This window comes from Monodelphis domestica, chromosome 2, assembly GCF_027887165.1.
Source record: "Monodelphis domestica isolate mMonDom1 chromosome 2, mMonDom1.pri, whole genome shotgun sequence".
NCBI classification, from domain to species: Eukaryota; Metazoa; Chordata; class Mammalia; order Didelphimorphia; family Didelphidae; genus Monodelphis; species Monodelphis domestica.
Window position 1 is genome coordinate 10,732,373 of NC_077228.1, and position 18,804 is coordinate 10,751,176.

An 18,804-nucleotide genomic window follows, 5' to 3' on the forward strand; every position below is an offset into this window, starting at 1 on the left:
GATGTTCCAAAGTCCTCTAAAACATTACTGCAACCCCCTTCAAAGTCTGCATTTCAATGGTCTCTTTTGTCACAGCCTGATAGATATTAAAAAGACAGGAAAAATCTGCCTGGTGTATATAAGCTGATAATAAGAACAAAACACAGGATGTATTTCTCCTCCTTCCTCTTCTGCCTGTGGTTAAACGTGAAGGAGATTCTGAAACATATAATTACGTAATAATTGGTATCGCCACAAAAAGGCCAGTTCCTTTTTAAAAAATTTTCTTTCTAAACCACCTAATTGGTATTATAGATGCTTTACCACCCTGCCTTCCAGACATCACCACGAGGCTTGCCAGTTGCCAAGTTGCATTTACTGTGCCAAGAATCGCATAATCGTTTTTCCAAAGGGAGCCTTGGCTCCAGGATGGGTTGTTTATAGCCATACATTTCATATTTCTCCTGACTGTGTGTCAGTATTAATGACAAAACCATGAAAGCATAGCTGAGATTGTCTGATTGACGTCAGAAGCACCTTGATGAATCCAACGGATCCAAATCACAGTGCCAATGTCTCGCTGCCTGGCCAACACCATGACATGCCAGTGGTTTCCATACGCCTTACTTTGATCTTTAAGGCTATAGCACAGTTATTTTCAAAAATACACTATAGAGATTCTCTGTAGGGAGCCTCTGAAGAAAATGAGACAGCAAATACCCCCAGGCTTTTGAAGTGTACAGATGAAGAACTTCTTAGTTCCTTTGATTCAGTATCAGAGGGCTCTATAGGTAATAGCTCTCCTTTCCTCTCTTCTTTCTCTTCTCCTCTCTTTCCCTTCCCTCTATTCTCTGTCTCTTCCATTTCTCTTTTCTTCCTCTCTCACTCTCCCTGTCTCTCTCCCCTCCTGTGGGTCTTGTCTCTCTGTTTGACTCCTCTCTCTCCCTTCCCCCCCTCTCTCTGTCTCTTTCCCTCCCATCCTCTCTCTCTCTCTGTCTCTCTCTCTCTCTGTCTCTCTCTCTCTCTGTCTCTCTGTCTCTGTCTCTGTCTGTCTCTCTCTCTCAATCTCTCTCTCCTGTCTCTCTTCTCTCTCTCCTTCTCCCTCCTCCCTGCACTCTCCCTCTGTCTCCCTCCTTCTCTCTCTGTCTCTCTCTCTCTGTCTCTCTGCCTCTGTCTGTCTCTCTCCTTTTCTCTTTTCCCCATTCCTCCTTCCTTCCCTCTCTCATTTCTCTCTCACACACTCATTCGCTCACACTCTCACACTGTCATCTTTTTGAACTGTTAAAAGTTGAGCAAGCCTCTGCCTTCACTAGCAGTCCCCAGAGGGCAAGCTCTGTTTGGTTTCATCCTCCTTTTGTATCTTCAGGACACAGCACAATTCCTTGTACAACTGGAGATTCCTCTCTGATTCCTCCCTGAAGTAGCCACTCCCTCCAATGTTCCCCATCTCAGCTCATCCCTTTGTATTCTTGCTTGGGTTGTCTTCTCATAAAATCTCCGAAGGGGTTTTACTCAAAGCTCAGAGGGCCTTCCTCAAAGATTTCTGGGCACTCAGGACAGCAACGAAAGAAAGTTGGGGCCTGTCCAGCTATCTTTGAAAGGCCTCTGATCTCTGACCATTCCAGTGAACAAGCAGGGCCCCAGGAGATGGGTGCTGAAGCCTACTACTTGCCTCCTGACAGAGAGGGATTCAAAACAGAGATTTTTATTTTTTAAACCCTTTCCTTCAGTCTTAGAGTTGATGTTAAGTATTGGCTCCAAGCCAGAAGAGCAGTAAGGGCTAGGTATCTGAAGTAAGTCACTTGCCCAGGGTCACACAACTAGGGAGTGTCTGAGGCCAGGACTTGGTATCTCTCAAGACAGAAATTTAAGATGCAGAATAAGACAAATATTTTCAGAATTGGTCAGTGTGCGAATCTTCTCTGCATGAATATGCAAAGAGAAGAGAGGTAGGTGAAATAAATTGCTGTGAATTGAAAAAAAAAATAAATTGAATTTAAAAAATATATTATCTGCTCATCAGTTGTCTTTGTTCCTGTGACCTGCCCAAGTCATCTTTCTTTTTGATCAAACCCTTCTCTGATGACATTCTTTATGGGTCTTTTGCTCTAGCCTACGATAAGTTACTCCATTGCTCACTCCATGACTTCCATCCCCTCCTGTCTTCTCCAGCACATTTCCCCACCAATTTCCAGGCTCTTGCCTGGAAGACATGATCAGGCCTTTGCTGTAGGAATTTTACAAAAGAAGTATTTTATTTTTTAAACTAGAGTCTCCTTAGATCTTTGCAAGGATCAGAGGAGACAGCTTTTGTAAAGTGTTTTGCAGATCTTAAAGCCCTCTATAAATGTTATTATTGCTATGATTTGATTTAGCCTCCTTGGGGTCACTTTCCTCATCTATAAAATGAGGGACTTGAGCTTGAAGGCCTCTAAAGTGACTTTGCACCCTAAATCCCTGCGCCCATCGTCTCTCCTATGTGTCCTCTTGAATTTCTGAAAGCTCGAGAAGATAGTCTTGGAATTTGGGACGCCAAGCTGCCATCTCTTAAGGGACGCTGAACAAACCAGTCCCCAGTGCCTAGAACGGTCTGTTGTATTCAGCACATACCGTACACCACGTATTGCTTTAGGTACCAGACGTGCAAAGATAAAAGAAAGTAGCAACTCCTGTTCTCAGGAGCTTTATATTCAACCAGTTCCATTTTACTCTGAGAAAAAAATGTCATGGTGGATGGTATACAATTGAAGGAGAAGAAGGCAGGTGTTGCCAAGACACCTTTGCAGAACTAATTGGCCCCTCTCCAAGAGGGATGATCTATAACCCAGACTCTACAGCTGGGAAGGAGCTGGATCTGGGCAGTCCCTGACAGTCCAGGCAAGATCTGGAAGAGCCTCAGGGAGCTAGCTAGTGCCCCACAGGCCAGATGGGGAGAGATGGCACCAGGCTTAGCTGCCTGAGAGTTCATTTGGGCCCAATCACGGGAGGTCAGGGCCCAAATGAGTGCAGCTCGGCCCCATCTCCTTGGGCTGGGAATTCTAATTGGCACAAATCCATGCATTTCTGACAGGTCAGCAGCACATGTAGATTGACAAGACCTCCCACAGCTCCTCTGACTTGATTTTACAAAAGAAAAAAACGAGAGCAAATTCCTCCTACCTTGGGATGACAAACTCAGGTTTGCAGACAAAAGCTATGCAGATACACAGATTTTGAACAAGGGGACACATTTATTGTCCTAAAACCATCCACCAAGACTAAGCGGTACAGCCTACCTTGAAGATTAACTCTGGAGACAGGAGGCTGGGTAGCAGCTGGAGACCTCCTGTGGGGAGAGAGACAGGGGAGACAGAGGGAGACAGAGAGAGACAGAGAGAGAAAGAGAGAGGAGGGAGGGAGAGAGAGACAGAGACAGAGACAGAGGTGACAAAGACAGAGGAGTAAGGGGGAGAGAAAGAGAGACAGAGCGACAGAGAGACATAGAGAGACAGAGACAGAGAAAGAAAGAGAGAGAAAGAAAGAGAGAGAGAGGAGGGAGGGAGACAGAGACAGAGACAAAGATAGAGGTGACAAAGACAGAGGAGTAAGGGGGAGAGAGAGACAGACAGAGAGACAGACAGAGAGACAGACAGAGAGAGAAAGATATAGACAGAGAGTCAGAGAGAGACAGAGACAGATACAGAGAGAGAAAGAGAGAGGAGGGAGGGAGAGAGAGAGAGAGACAAAGACAGAGGTGACAAAGACAGAGGAGTAAGGGGGAGAGAGAGACAGAGAGACAGACAGAGACAGAAAGACAGAGACATAGAGAGAGAAAGAGAGAGAGAGGAGGGAGGGAGAGACAGACAAAGACAGAGGTGACAAAGACAGAGAGGAGTGAGGGGGAGAGAGAGAGAGAGACAGAGAGAGACATAGAGACAGAAACAGACAGAGAGACAGAGGCAGAGACAGACAGAGAGACAGAGATAGCAACAGAGAGGGAGAGGGAGAGACAGAGGGGGGAGACAGAGACAGAGAGAGAAGGGAGGGAAAGAGAAAGACAGAGAGGAGAGAGAGACAGAGACAGAGAGAAGGAGGGAGGGAGGGAGAGAGAGAGAGAGATCATTACTCTGTAGTCCTAATGGCAACCTAGTTCAATAGGGGGCCACAAACTCTTATAACAAAAGGCAAAGGACTTCTGCAATTTTCTCACTATCTCCATGCCCTGGAATTTCCCTCTATATGACTTCAGGAACCTCAGACTTTCCAGGAAGGAAGTCATTTGCTCTAGTTCCCCAGCCAGCCTTGTTCCTGGCTCTCCCCTCACCCCTTGTTTTTTTCTTCTTTTGCTTCTCCAAGGAGGATGCCTCAGGAGATTTCCATGCTTACTCAGGAATTGTTTATGTTGAGTGAAATCTCCATAGTAAATCTTTTCCAGTAAGATCATAGAATGTCAGACCTGGCAGGAACTTTGGTTTAGATCATCTAAGGAGTGGATTGATGACATGGCAAGAGCACTGATTTAGAGTCAGGAGATCTGGGTTTAAATCCCAGTTTTGCCTGGTCTTGAGCATGTCACTTTACCTGTATGAGCCTCAGTTTCTCCTTCTGTAAAATGAAAGCCTTTTTTTGTTTTATTTTGAAATATGGTCTTGGAGGACTCCAGCTCTATGTCTTTTAGGCTAGCATCCTCTCTGGGTCTCAGTTTCTCCATCTGTAAAGATGGTCTCTGAGGTCCTTTCAAATCCAGCTTTAGGCATTTTATCTCTCTGGGCCCAGTTTTCTAATCTATAAGAAGGAGGGGTTTAAACAAAATGGCGTTAGAGGTCTTTTTCAACTCCAGTATCCAAGGCACTTTACTGTTTCCTCATCTGTAAGTGAGGTAGTAGGACTTGCTGACCTCCAAGCATCCACTGGGATCCTCAGATGCATATCAAGGTTGGTAAAGCCTTTCCCTGAAAACAGCCCCGTGAGGTGACAAAGGAGAGATTCTCCTAGGTGAGGTCCATTTTCCAGATGAGGAAACAGGTCCAGGAAAGGCAAATGACTGACCGAAATCACTCCTCAAACCTCTCTCCAGGTCAGAATCCAAGCCCTAGACCAGTCATTTCACACTTAGCAAGCAATCCTCCATACTAGGCAGAATGGGCCACTTTAGCCCATCCCTCCACGCTATAAGTGAGGGCAATTCTAGTCAGAGTGGCCAAGGGACTCTTCTTGGGTCACATCTGGGACGCCTGCCCCCCAGGCTTTCACTCCTTGCCCCAGTAGCATTATTCATCATTAGTATATGTTTGAAATAAAGGATGTTTGAGTGAACATTTAGAAAGAGGCAAGTGGCCAGCATTTACTTGCATCACCAGAATACTGAGGGAGGCTACTCTCGCGCCAGGGCTTCTAATTTGAACCCTCAACATGTAGGACAAACTCTTCTTGTCACATATTCCTGGCTCCCAGCCTTCATCCAATGTTAGTGGTTATCGTTAGTGGTCATAAAAACACCAATGTATTTGTGATTTCATTGGTGCAGAGGGCTTCTGGGGATGTTACTTCATGTCATTAGAGGTTGACAATTGTGCCTCAATTTACATTTTTAGAGACTTTCCAGAGAAATTGAGAAGGAAGTGACTTGCTCAGGGACACAAAGCCAAGCTGGGTCAGTCGTAGACCTTGAACTCAGGGTCTTGAGGCTAGAATAGCTTAAAGAGGAAGCGTAGACAACTGATGACCAAAAAAAAAAAATCATCCGTTGGGTATCCTGGATAGAGAGCTGTCCTCAGAGCTCAGAGTAAGGAAGACATAGGCTTGACTATTAGTATAATGGAAAGAGAATTGGATTATGAAGAAAAGTCCCTGAAAAGAGCCCATGTAAGAATTGGTCCTACTCCTAGTGCTGTGGGATGGTGGGCTGCCATGTGATACTCCTGTCCCTCAGTTTCCTTAGCTGTAAAATGGTGCTAAATCTTTTCATTCCTCACTTCTCCGGGCTCTTGGACACAGATCGCTATGTAAATTTGAGCTATTTTTAAGATCTGAAGCATTTCAAATGGGAATCTCAAGTAGCATTTGTGGGGGAAGAGAAATGTCCCCTTTCAGTATGAGTGTGAGAAGAGTTTGAGTCTCACTCTTCCTATTTTACAAATGAGGAAACTGGGACCTGGAAGGGAGAAGTAGTTCCCCCAAAGCCATGGCGCCAGTAACGGCAGAAGAGGGACCCAGGGATAGGTCTGTGCATTAGAGTTCCCCATGAAATAATGCAAAGAAAATGGCAAAGAATCCAAAGTTGCCTGGTGTGGAGATCAGATTGGGACCAAGGTGGAGAGCTCTCTGCATTGCCAAGCCAAAGAAGGGGTTCCTTATGGGTCTGCAGGAAACAGGCACCTTCTTCAAAGGAAGTCCCATTCTTTGAGGAGGCGCATTGCCTCTCATGGTCCATACGGGGGCTGGCTCACATTTTATGACTTGGGCATGAGTGGACAATGGACCTCTTATGGTCCACCCTAGTGAACGCAGCCTGTTTGCCCAAGGTGTCTCGCTTCCTGGCAGGAAGTCATTTATGTGTGGCATTTGGGGGAAGCAACAGATGTTAGGTGATGATGAAGGTGACAGGGATGACGTCAATGAAGAGCAGGATCAGGAAAAAATAGTTTTTCCAATCCACAAGGGAATACTGGAAAGATGGCTGGACTTGGTATCAGACAATCAAGACTTGAACTCTTGCAAGGATATTGAATATGAAGTTGGAGGAACTGCCTTACCGCTTATTATCTCTGTGTGAGTGGGTCTCCCCAACTTTGTACAAGTCCTTGAACTGACCTGCTAGGGGCCACTAGATGGCTCAGTGGATTGAGAGCCAGGCCTAGAGATGAGAGGTGCTGGGTTCAATCTGGCTTTAAACACTTTCTAGTTTTGTGAGGTCATGGGCAAGTCACTTTACCTCCATTGCCTAGCCCTTACCATTCTTCTGCCTTGGAACCAATACCCAGTATTGATTCTAAAATGGAAGGTAGGGGTTTAAAAAAAAAATAACCTGCCTGCCTCAGTTGACCCACCTGTAAAATGAAGAAGTTAGTTGGTCTAATTTCTAAGGCTCCTTCCAACTTTTAAATCTATGAGAATGGCATTGCTATTTACTAGGTAGGTAACCCTGGAAAGAATGGTAAAATAGAAAAGGATGTTGGCTTCGAGGCCAGAAGACTGAGTTCAAATCCTGCCTTGGATGAGTGACCTTGGATGTGTCACTTTATGCCTTAGGGCTCAGTTTTCTTAATTAAAAATGGGGATTATAACATTACCTTCCTTCCAGTTTTGTTGTGAGGACAGAGTTTTGCAAACCTTAAAAACACCAAAGAGCTGGAAGTTCTCATTAAATCTGGATCTATGATTTCATCACTCCTAGGAACCAATTCCAAGTGTGAAAAACCCTACCAGGCTCAGAACCTCCCCATTCTGAAGCTTTTCATCTCAGATTAGTTATCATCTGGAGCACTAAAAGATCAAGTGACTTGTTAGGGTCACACAGCTGTTATGTGTCAGAAGGGAATTGAGCCTACGTCTTCTTTCCTCTGAGGATGGCTCTCTATCCAGGATACCAAGCTGATGATTTGGTAATAAGTAGAAATATTAGTATAATGGAAAGAAAAATGGACTAGAGGTCAGGAGAGACCCTGTGTCAAATCAGCTTCTCATATCTACTAATTTTATGCCTGCTTCCCAATTGTATTAATCATATTATGTTATGTTACATTATATTTATATAGTTCACAGAGTATATTAATCCTTTCTAGACTTAATTTTCCCATCCATGAAATGGGGCTTGTGATAGTTATAGCATCTCACAGAGGTGATGTCAGGTTCAAGTGAGGTAAACTTTAAAAGAACTTTCTATACCTGACAGTGCTATAGAAATACTGGTTATTATTTTATCATCAACAAAGCAATAAGAATGTCAACTCACCTATGGGTGCTGCTTTAAGATTTCTAAGCATTTTTCTCAAAATCACACAGATCTTGGCATATAAGATATGCTTGTTAATTGATTGGTTTATGTCATTAGAGACAAAGAGATGGGAAGAACCAACCCCTTTGCTTTGCAGAAAAGTAGGGAAATAAAGTTGGCCTCTCACAGGTAGAGAGTAGAGAAGAGAACATAAATCTTAGTTCTGCCACTTTAGCTGTGTGACCTTGGGCAACTTACTAGACTTCACTGGCCCTCCGCTTCCTCCTCTGTTTTGAAGGGGGTGGTCTAGTTGACCTTGTAGACTCTTTGCCACTTTGAATCTAGAGTACTATATTTTTTTCCAAAGGATTATGATCTTTAGATTAAAAGCATCTCAACACCACCATGTTGCATCATTTCCCATCATTCTCCCCCCTTCTCCCACATCAATAGGGATGGACATAAGATTCTCGATCCCAGCCCCATATTCTATTTTTCAGGCCTCCCCCCAATGGCAAGACATCCATCCACCCACCTGGTCGCCATGTTGTAATGAAGCATGGCGGGGATAACTGAACTGAATTGGCAACCAGGGATGAACACTGTGTTTTTTAAATCTTTTCTCCCTGTCTTTCCTTCACTGCCTTCAAGACTTTTTTAAAAATGTATTTGAACTTAAATACACTTCCCGTGAAGAAAAAAAAAGACAGATCAAGGACTGCACCTGGACATATTTCATTGGAAGGAAGCCAGAAAGGAACATGGGGATTTTCACACTCTGGGTGGTAAAATTCAGGATGATGCTAGCCTGACTTCCTACAGTGAGGGAAGATAGAGGTGACTTTGTGCCTTTCTTCAGAAGCATATAATTCTTCGGGGTTGGTTCTTTTCTCCAACAAAATCTCCATTGGACATATTTCACGGAATTTGATTCAATCCAACTAAGCAAGCATTTATTAAGCTGCCTCGTTGCCTCCAAGATGAGAGCAGAAGTTAGAAAGGCCATTCAGGCAGGGGGATGCGGGATTTGTCTCAGGAGGATGAGACTGGCCTTGAGCATCTTACTTCACGAGCTTTTGCTTTTTGGGGGTGTCACCAGTAGATTCAGAATGGTGAGGTAGTAAAGACCTTCCACACAATGCAAACCTGCTCAGCACTTCACAGACTACCCTAGGAATCTGGGAGTGCCAATCCATACCTTCTGCTTGCCTACATTCATTACAGAAGTAACTGCAAAATTTCAGTTAGGGAATAATGGAACTTCAGATGGATTCTTCTTTGTTCTCATCCAAGTTGTAATCCATCCACAGAACTCTTGGTTTAGAGAATTAATTAACCAGGGCACTGACACGTAATTGACCTGCCTGTGGTCACATGACCAGCATGGATCAGAGGTAGGACTTGAACCTTGATGCTCAGGCCAGCTCACGATGTACCACCCATGGATGCCTTTTATATTGGAAACCATGACGAATTAAAATAGGAAGCTACCCAAAGGGTCCCTTTATGGGTGGATTCCCCTGACAGGAGCTCCTTCCTAATAATGCTGTCTCCTCTGGTGGAAGCTTCTGTCTTTTAACCATGGAATCCAAAGAGAAGGGTCCTGGAACAAGGCTTTGGATGTGGAAGTAAGACCAAATTCCTGTCTGCTCCCAGCCCCAGCTCAAGCCTCAACTGAATTTGCTGAACAAACTTTCTTGTCTGGTGATTTCCATGGGGCTTGCCCTAGACTCTCTCTGGGAAGGTCACCAGCAGCACCAAGGTTGCTATTGTATTGCTATTGGTTCAGGGCATCTTCCAGTTCTAAACTTCTATAAGAGAGTAAGCTTCTAGAGGCCAGGGATACGGTCTTATTCAATCTCATCTCCCCCAGACTCTGAGCACTTGTTGGATGATTCCATTGGTAAACCCATTGAATATTCATCATTCAGATAGAAAGTAAGGTTCCTGAGGGCAGGGGCTGCTGCTCCCTTTGGTTTTTTATCAATGTAGCTGCAGTGCCTAGCAAGGTGCTGAGTAAATGCTTTGGTTTTGGTTGGAGGACCAGGGTTAGAATCCCTCCTTCGTCAGGTGCTGTGTGGTATCATGAGATTTACTTAACCTTCTAGAGTGGTGCAATGGAAAGAGGGTTCCGTATGGAGTCAGAGAACTTGCCTCTGACTCTTCTTCCTTGGCTTGATTCCATCTCTTGTAAAATGAGGTGGATTGGACTAGATGTGAACAGTGTTTCAATTTGAACGATGATCAAGGGTTCCATCTTGTGGCTGAACTATAAAGTGACATTTGCATCTGCAAAGCTTCCAAAATGCTCTTAGAAATGAAGATTTAAAGATAGAAGCTATTTAATCCAGATTGCTTTACTTATAGTGGAGGAAACTGAGGCATGAAGACACAGCATGCCCAAGGCCATGCAAGTAACTGATGACAGGGTCATCAAGGAAACACTTTGATGAAGCCCCTACTATGTGCCAGGCTAAGTATTTTACAAATATCTCACCTGATAATGGGTTTAAGGCCTAGAAGGGATCTTAAATTCCCTCTAGTCCCTAGTCTCTTCATTTTACAGATTAGGAAACTGAGACCCAGAAAGGTTAAGAGACTTTCCCAAGGACATTATGTCCACCAGGATTCAAACTCAGGTCCTCTGACTCCAAATGCTATTCTCGTCATAAATAGGGCTGTCTGAGTGAACAAAATTGACTTGACTTACTTGTTGACTGCTCCATGAAGATTAGTCAGGATGGTGAAGTTATTTCTCACACTTCGCAAGCTGGCCAGGACCTGGAAAGGGGATGAACATAAAGGGTCAGGGATTATAAAATGGCTCTGTGATCCCGGGAGAGGTCTGGTGCATGCAGGGAAAACAAATAGGGAAAGAGTTTCCTACTCACCTGTGCAAAAGGTGTTACAATCAGGTCGTCACCATGTCTAGTGAGAGAGAAGAGAGAAAAAGAAGGCATTAAAATGATTCCGAACTCTAGAATTGCATGGTAATGAACACATTGGCCCTGGAACGGTACGGGGAAATAGCTATGCTGTAACTAGGACTGGACAACTAGGGGTTTGCTACAAGGTATAAAAATTTAAAGGCCACCAACAGCACCACCCTAAGGTCTTCCTCTTCCTCCTTTCTCAGCAGTGTCCAGTGCTTCAGATGAGTAGAAACCTTACGGGCTATTCCAGGGAGCATCAGCAGCGTCAGAGTAACTCTTTGACTCTGTCCCAGGTATAAAAATGTTTAGATTTAGGTCTGGAGAATATAAATGACACCAACATCCCATCCCCTGGGGAACCATATTTAAAATAGTGAACCTAAAAAGATACAGATCTCAGCCCTGGAGAAACAGAAATCATGGTGGCTGCATTGCCTTTGTTCTCTCTCTCTCTCTCTCTCTCTCTCTTTCTCTCTCTCTCTCTCTCTCTCTCTCTGTCTCTGTCTCCGTCTCTCTCTCTCCTTCTCTATCTCCCTCCCTCCCTTCTCTCTCTGTCTCAGTTTCTGCCTCTCTCCCTCCTTCCTTCTCTCTCCCTCCCTCTCTCCCTTTCTTCCTCTCTGTCTGTCTGTCTGTCTGTCTTTCCCTCCCTCCTTCCCCCATCTGTCTCTGTCTCTTTCCCTCCCTCCCTCCCTCCCTCCCCCTATCTCTCTGTCTCTCTCCCTCACTTCCTCCCTCTCCTTTGCTCTCTTTCTTTTACCCATTTCCCCTACCCCTCCCTTCTTTCTCCCCTCTCTGTCTCTGGCTCTCTCTTGGGCATACAGGGTACAGCCCTGGAAAAAAGGCCTCACAGTCTGGGGAAAGGTTAACTCTGACTTTCCTGGCTTTTGTCGAACCCAACAGCAGCCTTAATGCTGCTGTCTGGGAATCCCATTACTTTTGTTTTTAATGTGACTTTTAAAAAGTGTTGAGTGGATGGCTGCCTGCCCCCTCTCTTGAGTCTTCTAGACAAAATCTCCGAATGGATTTCTGCAAATATGCAGTTAGGAAGAGCCAAAGAGAGGCTTCAGTGGTTTCCAAAGTACATTTTCTTCACTGAGGCATGCTTTGATAAGTCTTCTTAAGTCTCAATCCAGCCAAACTGATGCCCAGGTCCTTTAGAAGTCATGCCTGAGCAAAGAATAGAAAGAGGCTTACAGAGGAAGAGAGAGACAGGAATCATGGAGGTAATCTGGCAATCCCGGAGGACTCTTTTATTCTTTTTTCCTTTTTCCCTTCTCAGAAACATTCGCTCCCACCCTCCTAAGTCAAACTCTTTTTTCTCCATTTTTTTATTTTGGATTTTTTTTTTAATTTTCTAAGAGATGGATCTCTTCCCGAAGGCTTCATACCAAGAGCCAGGATAAAAATTGATCAGTCTGTGGGCATTTGCTAAGCATTGTTGTATATAAAAGATATCAATGAGAAAATCCCTGCCCTCAAGAAGCTTAGAGTCAATTGGAGAGAGAATATATACATGTACAAGTCCATGTAAAGTAAAAACAAAGTGACTATTAGGAGAAAGCACTGGATGATGGGGAGAGAAGTCAAAGGAGGCTTCTTGTAGGAGATGATAATTGAAAGAAATTGGCTTAGGTGAAGGTGAACTGGAGGCACCTTGGGAAGCCTGTGGAAAGACATGTTGTGTTGAGTAAAGAGCAGGAAGTGGGCAACTGCTCAGTGGATGGAGAGCCAAGCCTACAGATGGGAGATCTTGGGTTCAAATCTGGATTCAGACACTCCTTAATTGTGTGACCCTCAACAAGTCACTTAACCCTCATTGCCTACCCCTTTCTGCCCTTCTGCCTTGGAATCAATACGTAAGTATTGACTCTAAGATGGAAGGTAAGGGGTTAAAATAAAAAAGAGCAGGAAGAAGAAAGAATCATTGGAAATGGAAGTGTGTGAGGGAAGATCAGAGGTCAGCTGGACTATTTCCAACATGGAAGCACTGCTGCTGGTTATGGAGCTGGATTCCATTCCTGGCTGTATTACTTTACTCTTGTCACTTGGGACAAGCTGCTCCAAATTGGGTCTCAGTTTGCTCATCTGGAGTGGAAAGGGTTTGTTGTCATAGGATCTGAGTTCAAATCCTAACTCTGGGTGACTCGACAAGCCATTATTAACCTTCCTGGGCCCCAATCTATGAAATAGATTTCATCAACTAAGACATGTTAATAGGATTAAATGTAACGCCTCATTCTTGGGTTCAGAAAACCATTTTCTTGAGTACATGCCAGAGGAGTCAGACCCAGAGAGCGCCTGTTCACAATTCCTTTCAAGAAGGGCCAATATCGTCTTGGGGCAACCGCTTGACTGGGGCATAAACTGATGCCCAGACTAGTTAAGCTGTAAAAGATCTGGAGATTTCAGTGGCCTCATTGGGAGTCAACAGCATGATATGGAAGCTTAAATAGCCCAAGAAATCTGAACCAGAATCCAGGCAAGCATGGTGCCCAGGACAGAGAAGGTGGTGGCTCCCATGCCCTGTGGCCTGGGGAGACAACATCTGATGTCCTTCCTTAGCCATGCTTCAGCCCCAGGCTTAGGGAAGGCCTTTCACTAACCGGGAGAGTCTGGCCATCACATGGAAGAGAGAAGTGCGGGATATTTATCATGGAGAAGAGAAGCGCCCAGAAAGGAAGCGATCCATCTGCAGCAATTGGAAGGTCTGTCCCTTCGGAAAGGGCTTAGCCTTGTTCTATGGACAAAATGAGGGCAGAGTGAGGAGAAAGGAATAGAAACAGCAAAAGGGAGATTTCCAATGGATGGGAGGGAGAGTTCCCTAACAATAGCATCGTCTCCAGTCCGGGAGCTTTGCCTTGGGCTCCCTTAGAAGGCAGCAGTATTTCCTTCAGGGAAGTCCTTCAAGGAGAGTGAATGGTCCTATGGAGGAGATGTCTGTTCAGCTCTAGGATGAACCTGCTCTTCAAATGCTTTCCATCTCTGAGTGTCAGGCTCTGTTAAAATGACATCAGCTCTTCTTGTATGCCTTCAATCAATCAATTGAGAAATATTTATTAAGCACCTACTGTATGCCAGGCAGCTAGTCGGCACAGTGGATACATCACTTGGCTCAGACTCAGGAATACTTATCTTCATGAGTTCAAATCCATTCTCAGGCACTTATTAGCCACATGACTGTGGACAAGTCACTTAACCCTGTTCGCCTCAGTTTCCTTATCTATAGAATGAGTTGGAGAATGAAATGGCAAACCACTCCCCTTTCTTTGCCAAGAACATCCCAAATGGAATCATGGAGAGCTGCACATGACTGAAAACAACTGAACAACAATAGCAAACTATACACCAGACGTTATGCTATATTCTAGGTACACCAAAGGAGGCAAAAGACAATCCCTGCTCTCTAGGAGCTTACAATCGAATGATGTTCCTCCAATATGCCTTACATAAAGGGTTTTGGCGCATGGATTTAGACAAATCTAAGCCCCAAACCCTTATGTACCATCATACACTTTGGGCCTGAGAAGACTCACTACCACATTCCCAAGACTGGTAAACAGATTGATAAATGGCTGATTGACTTGGGTGGATGAGATGTCTATGTTGCATTTCTTGATAGAAGGACATATCTGGCACACGCCATTCAGGCTGATATGAGGTGAGCCTCACGAGGTCAATCAGGGCTTACCAGGGTCAGGACCAAGGACAGAAACAGAATTGGGGATGCGGTTCCTTTGAGCCACGTGAGCACCCATCATGGTTTACAGATCACTTGTGTCAGTAACAGAAGATACAAGAAGGTCATAGGGAGCAATCTGCCTGCTCTCTGCTTCTCTGCTATGATGGCGTGTCCTAATTGGACGAACAAGCCCTAATTCCTTAAAAACGGGGGGCAGCTGGGTAGCACAGTGGATTGAGAACCAGTCCTAGAGACGGGAGGTCCTAGGTTCAAATTTGACTTCAGCCACTTCCCAGCTGTGTGACCCTGGGCAAGTCACTTGACCCCCATTGCCTAGCCCTTACCACTCTTCTGCCTTGGAGCCAATACACAGTAATGACTCCAAGACGGAAGGTAAGGGTTTTTATAAAAAAACAAACAAACAAACAAAAAAAAAGAGCTCCAGTCAGTAGCTCAGAAATGAAGGGGATGAAGTTCTAGATCTGGAGTTAGGAAGACTTGTGTTCAAATCCCATCTCAGATGTCTATGAAGTGTGTGGACCCTTGCCTTGGTTTCCTCCTGTACTATCGGTAAGGCTTGTTGTGAGGATTCCGTAAGATGATATTTGTTATATCTCCCACTGAGGGCAGAGAGTGTTCCATTTGTATATTCTTAACCCTAACATCCAGGACAATTCCTTCACATAATAGGCACCTAAGAATTGCTTGTTGGTTGGCTAATGTCATTCAAATTGGGTAACTGATATGAAAACCATTGCAAACGTCTATGTGCTTCATGAAGGTAAAGGGTTACCGTCACAACTTTTACTCTGAAGGTGAATAGGATAACTTTATTAAGGATTAAATTTAAAGTTGCATTTAAATATAAAATAAAACCATTAAAACTAATTAAAAGAACTGAAATATTAAACATAGAGTTTCTTGTGAATTAAATATAAGGTTTAATTAGTTTATTAAAATGATATTTCTAATTATTATGTTTCAAGCCATTTTCAAGGTCAATATGGCTGTAAATAATTCTGAATAGTGCATGAGCACTATCTACTGAACCCAACCAATTTGGACCACTCATTTCCTTCCTCCAGGTCTTTGAACAGGTTCTATGCTTGGAATTCACATCTTCCTTGTCTCTTTTCCTGAGGTTACTTAACTTTTTTTAAAGACTACTCAGATGTTACTTCCTATACTTTGCTAACTTCCTGGTGTTTAGTGTTCTCCTTTTTTCAAATGACTGTATTTATTTCTTGGTATTTCTCTTGCATCCGTAGTAGAATGTAAACTTCCTGAGGACCAGAATGTTCTTCTTGTCTTTGAATCCACAATACTTTGCACACAGAAGGCACCTCACCTAATAAATGCTTATTGCGCCATTTAATTGAATTGGATTAGCGTACCATAAACATATAGAGCCAATTACAAACTTATCTTTTGGCTCTAAAAGATGCTCTAAATGAAATATCATCAATATAGCCAAAATTTCATTCAACACATATTTAGCTATTTTTTAGCCACGTTTGACTCTTGACCCCATATGGGGTTTTCTTGGCAGAGACCAGATGGTTTGCTATTTTCTTCTTTAGCTCTTTTTACAGATGAGGAAATTGAGGCAAACAGGATGAAGTGACTTTCTCAGGGTCATACAATTAATAAAGTGTCAGAGGTCAGATTTGAACTTAAGAAGATGAGTTCAGTCCATCACTAATTCTTCTCTTTACTCTTCTCTTCATGGTGTGGCCCCAATTATGATGTTCAGAAAATTGGCCTGCTTCAACATATTCACAAACTTGGTTCATAGAAGCATAGACTTTCGAGCTGGGAGTCAAGAAATTAGTCAATCTAATCTTCTCATTTCCTACAGGATGAACCTGAGAACCAAAGAAGCACCCAGAAAGTCAGTGGGTTGTTGTACTGCTCAAATGAGATGATTCTGGTTGTATACTTTGATGGTTTTAAAAGTTCTATAAGGGGAGGGAAGGAGGCAATATGGATTTTATAATTTCAGAAAACATATGTGGAAAATTGTTATTGCAGGTATTTGGGAAAATAAAATATTTTTGAATAAAAAAGATGAAAAAAGTTCTCTAGAAATGTCCATTTCTGAGTACAATTGGAAAGTTGGACTTTTGTTTTTGAAATATTGTTTGGTTAAGTTCCTATGGAGATGGAGATTATTGGCAAAAACTGCAGTAATTAAAAAAAAACACATCCACATATACACATATGTATGTGTGTGTTATGGATGCTCTTCTAGACCTACATAGATTTAGACATGCGTATATAGTGTTTAAGCTATTAAATTTCAAGCTATTAAAGCTAGCCATGTATACACATGTATAGACATATTAATATGCTTATTATATTTTTAATAGCTGAAAAGTGGGCTGAGATTTTGGGGATGGTCTGTGTGCTTGTGTGGGTGTAGACATGTACACAGATGCATCTGCATGTATTTTACAAGGAAGATGGATGCCAGGCTCTAGGAAGCTTTGTTTAAGGAAGTTTGAATTTGATTTGGAAGGGAAGAGGGAGGGACTGGACAGCTCTGGGCAAAACATTTCAGTGTATAACAATAATTTAGGATTCTGGCAGGGGCAGGAAGGAAGGATTGGGCCAAAGGGAGAGTAGGGCCAGGAAGAGCCCCAAGGAAGTGCCTGAAATAATCCAGTAATGATTGGCGATGCTGATGTGCCCCAGGAAGCTCTCCGAGGAGGGCTGCTCCCGAGACGGGGTCCACAGGTCTAGATTGACTGGTTGGCCATGAGAAATCCCATGTTTGGTGGATGTGAGGCTGAGAATTGGGAACACAAAACATCTGGTCAATGGAATTCATAGACGTGGTGAAATCATTAGCAGAAGCGTGTGTGGAGGAGGGGGGAGAAAGATATTATTTTAGAATGGCCTGAGCTGAGGTGGTAAGTTGTTCAAGGGAGAGACGCTCTCTAAAGAGCTGGTGATCTGGGATGTCATTGGGAATGGGAACACTAAATATGGCCATCACTGGCATAGAAGAAGCCTTGTGAGTGAATGAGATCTCCAAGGGAGGACACAGATTCCAATCCATTCATGATGATTCAGGGAAATTGAGGTGTGTCTGTTGATGGTTCCTACAGAAACCTTTGGAGATTTTGAACTGGAAGAGATCTCTGAGATCATCCAAAGTCCAAGCACTTAGGATAGGATCAGTGAGTTAGAGGCCATGTAGATGTTAGAGGCCATCAAGCCCAACTCCCTTCATTTCCAGATTTACAGTTTTACAGAAATTGAGGCACAGAGGGGTGAAATGATTTGCTAAAGTTCACCCAACTAATAAGGATCTAAAGCAGTATTTGAACCCATGTCTCCCCAGATTCCAGGTTCAGTGCCCTTTATTTGAAGGGAATATGAGGAAATACATATGGGGAAGTTGTGTCTTCACCAGGTAATGCCATTACGGCATGATAAAGATTTGAAACCAGCATTCTTTCCATTGTACCTTGTGATCCATCTTCTCTGACTTTGCCTTTGGAACTCTTACCTATTTTGTGAATCCTTTCTAGGAATCAGAGAGGACCCAGGAGAATTTTTCCTCTTAGGGATTATAGTTAGTCACTGCTTATATTCATACAGGCAATGTTTTGAAACAATGCAATCAAAAGCCTTGTACTGTGGCCAGAAAGCTTTTAACGCTGGATTACAGCATCCAACGTCATTTGGATTCTGAAATCAGATAAACCAGAAACAACCCTGTGGTTGTTCCTTAAATCAAAATGAGGAACCCCTAATTAATGAGAGGAAAATGGAAACACTTGACTGAGGTTGATTGAGCTCTACAAGTAGAGTTGCACCAAGCAAGTATCTTAACCAATGGGCATTCCTGGAAGATTCGAGAGAAGGAAGCATTTCTGTTTCTCCTCTCTCCCCCCCTCCACCCCCACCAACTTCACCATGATAATTTGTCAGAAGGAAAAGGCAGGTGCCTGACCAGCTGCTCTCCCCCCATCCCGGGACCCCCAGTAAGCAGAAAACCCAAATGTGATTGAAGAGCTCTTCGAAGTACCTTCTGATCCCCGCTGTCTAAATAAAACAGAAAGCATTCACCACCCCAATTCCTAATAGACTTCAACTCCCCAAACCCAAACGTGCCATATTGTTAATGCCTTTGACAACACTTCTCTGTTCCCACCACTGCTCAGCAGTGCTCCTGAGGGCTTAAAAACATCCACAGCATCTTTTTTTATTCATTCTCATATTGGTCCCTGGTGAAGAGAGAATGAGGAGCTCTATGTGTGTGTGTGTGTGTGTGTGTGTGAGAGAGAGAG

At 43.6% G+C, this 18,804-nt stretch overlaps 1 protein-coding gene across 6 annotated transcripts in view; it reads right to left on the reverse strand.

The window, feature by feature from the left end:
- PDE4B (phosphodiesterase 4B) overlaps positions 1-18,804 on the reverse strand; it is a 712,123-nt gene that overhangs the window by 147,055 nt on the left and 546,264 nt on the right. For all 6 annotated transcript variants that reach the window (XM_056815007.1, XM_056815010.1, XM_056815011.1 and 3 more), the window contains 3 exons: positions 10,786-10,822; positions 10,605-10,675; positions 3,255-3,304 (listed from right to left, as the gene is read on the reverse strand). In XM_056815007.1, the coding sequence (XP_056670985.1) occupies positions 3,255-3,304; positions 10,605-10,675; positions 10,786-10,822 (158 nt within the window). The remainder of the gene's footprint in view (positions 1-3,254; positions 3,305-10,604; positions 10,676-10,785; positions 10,823-18,804) is intronic.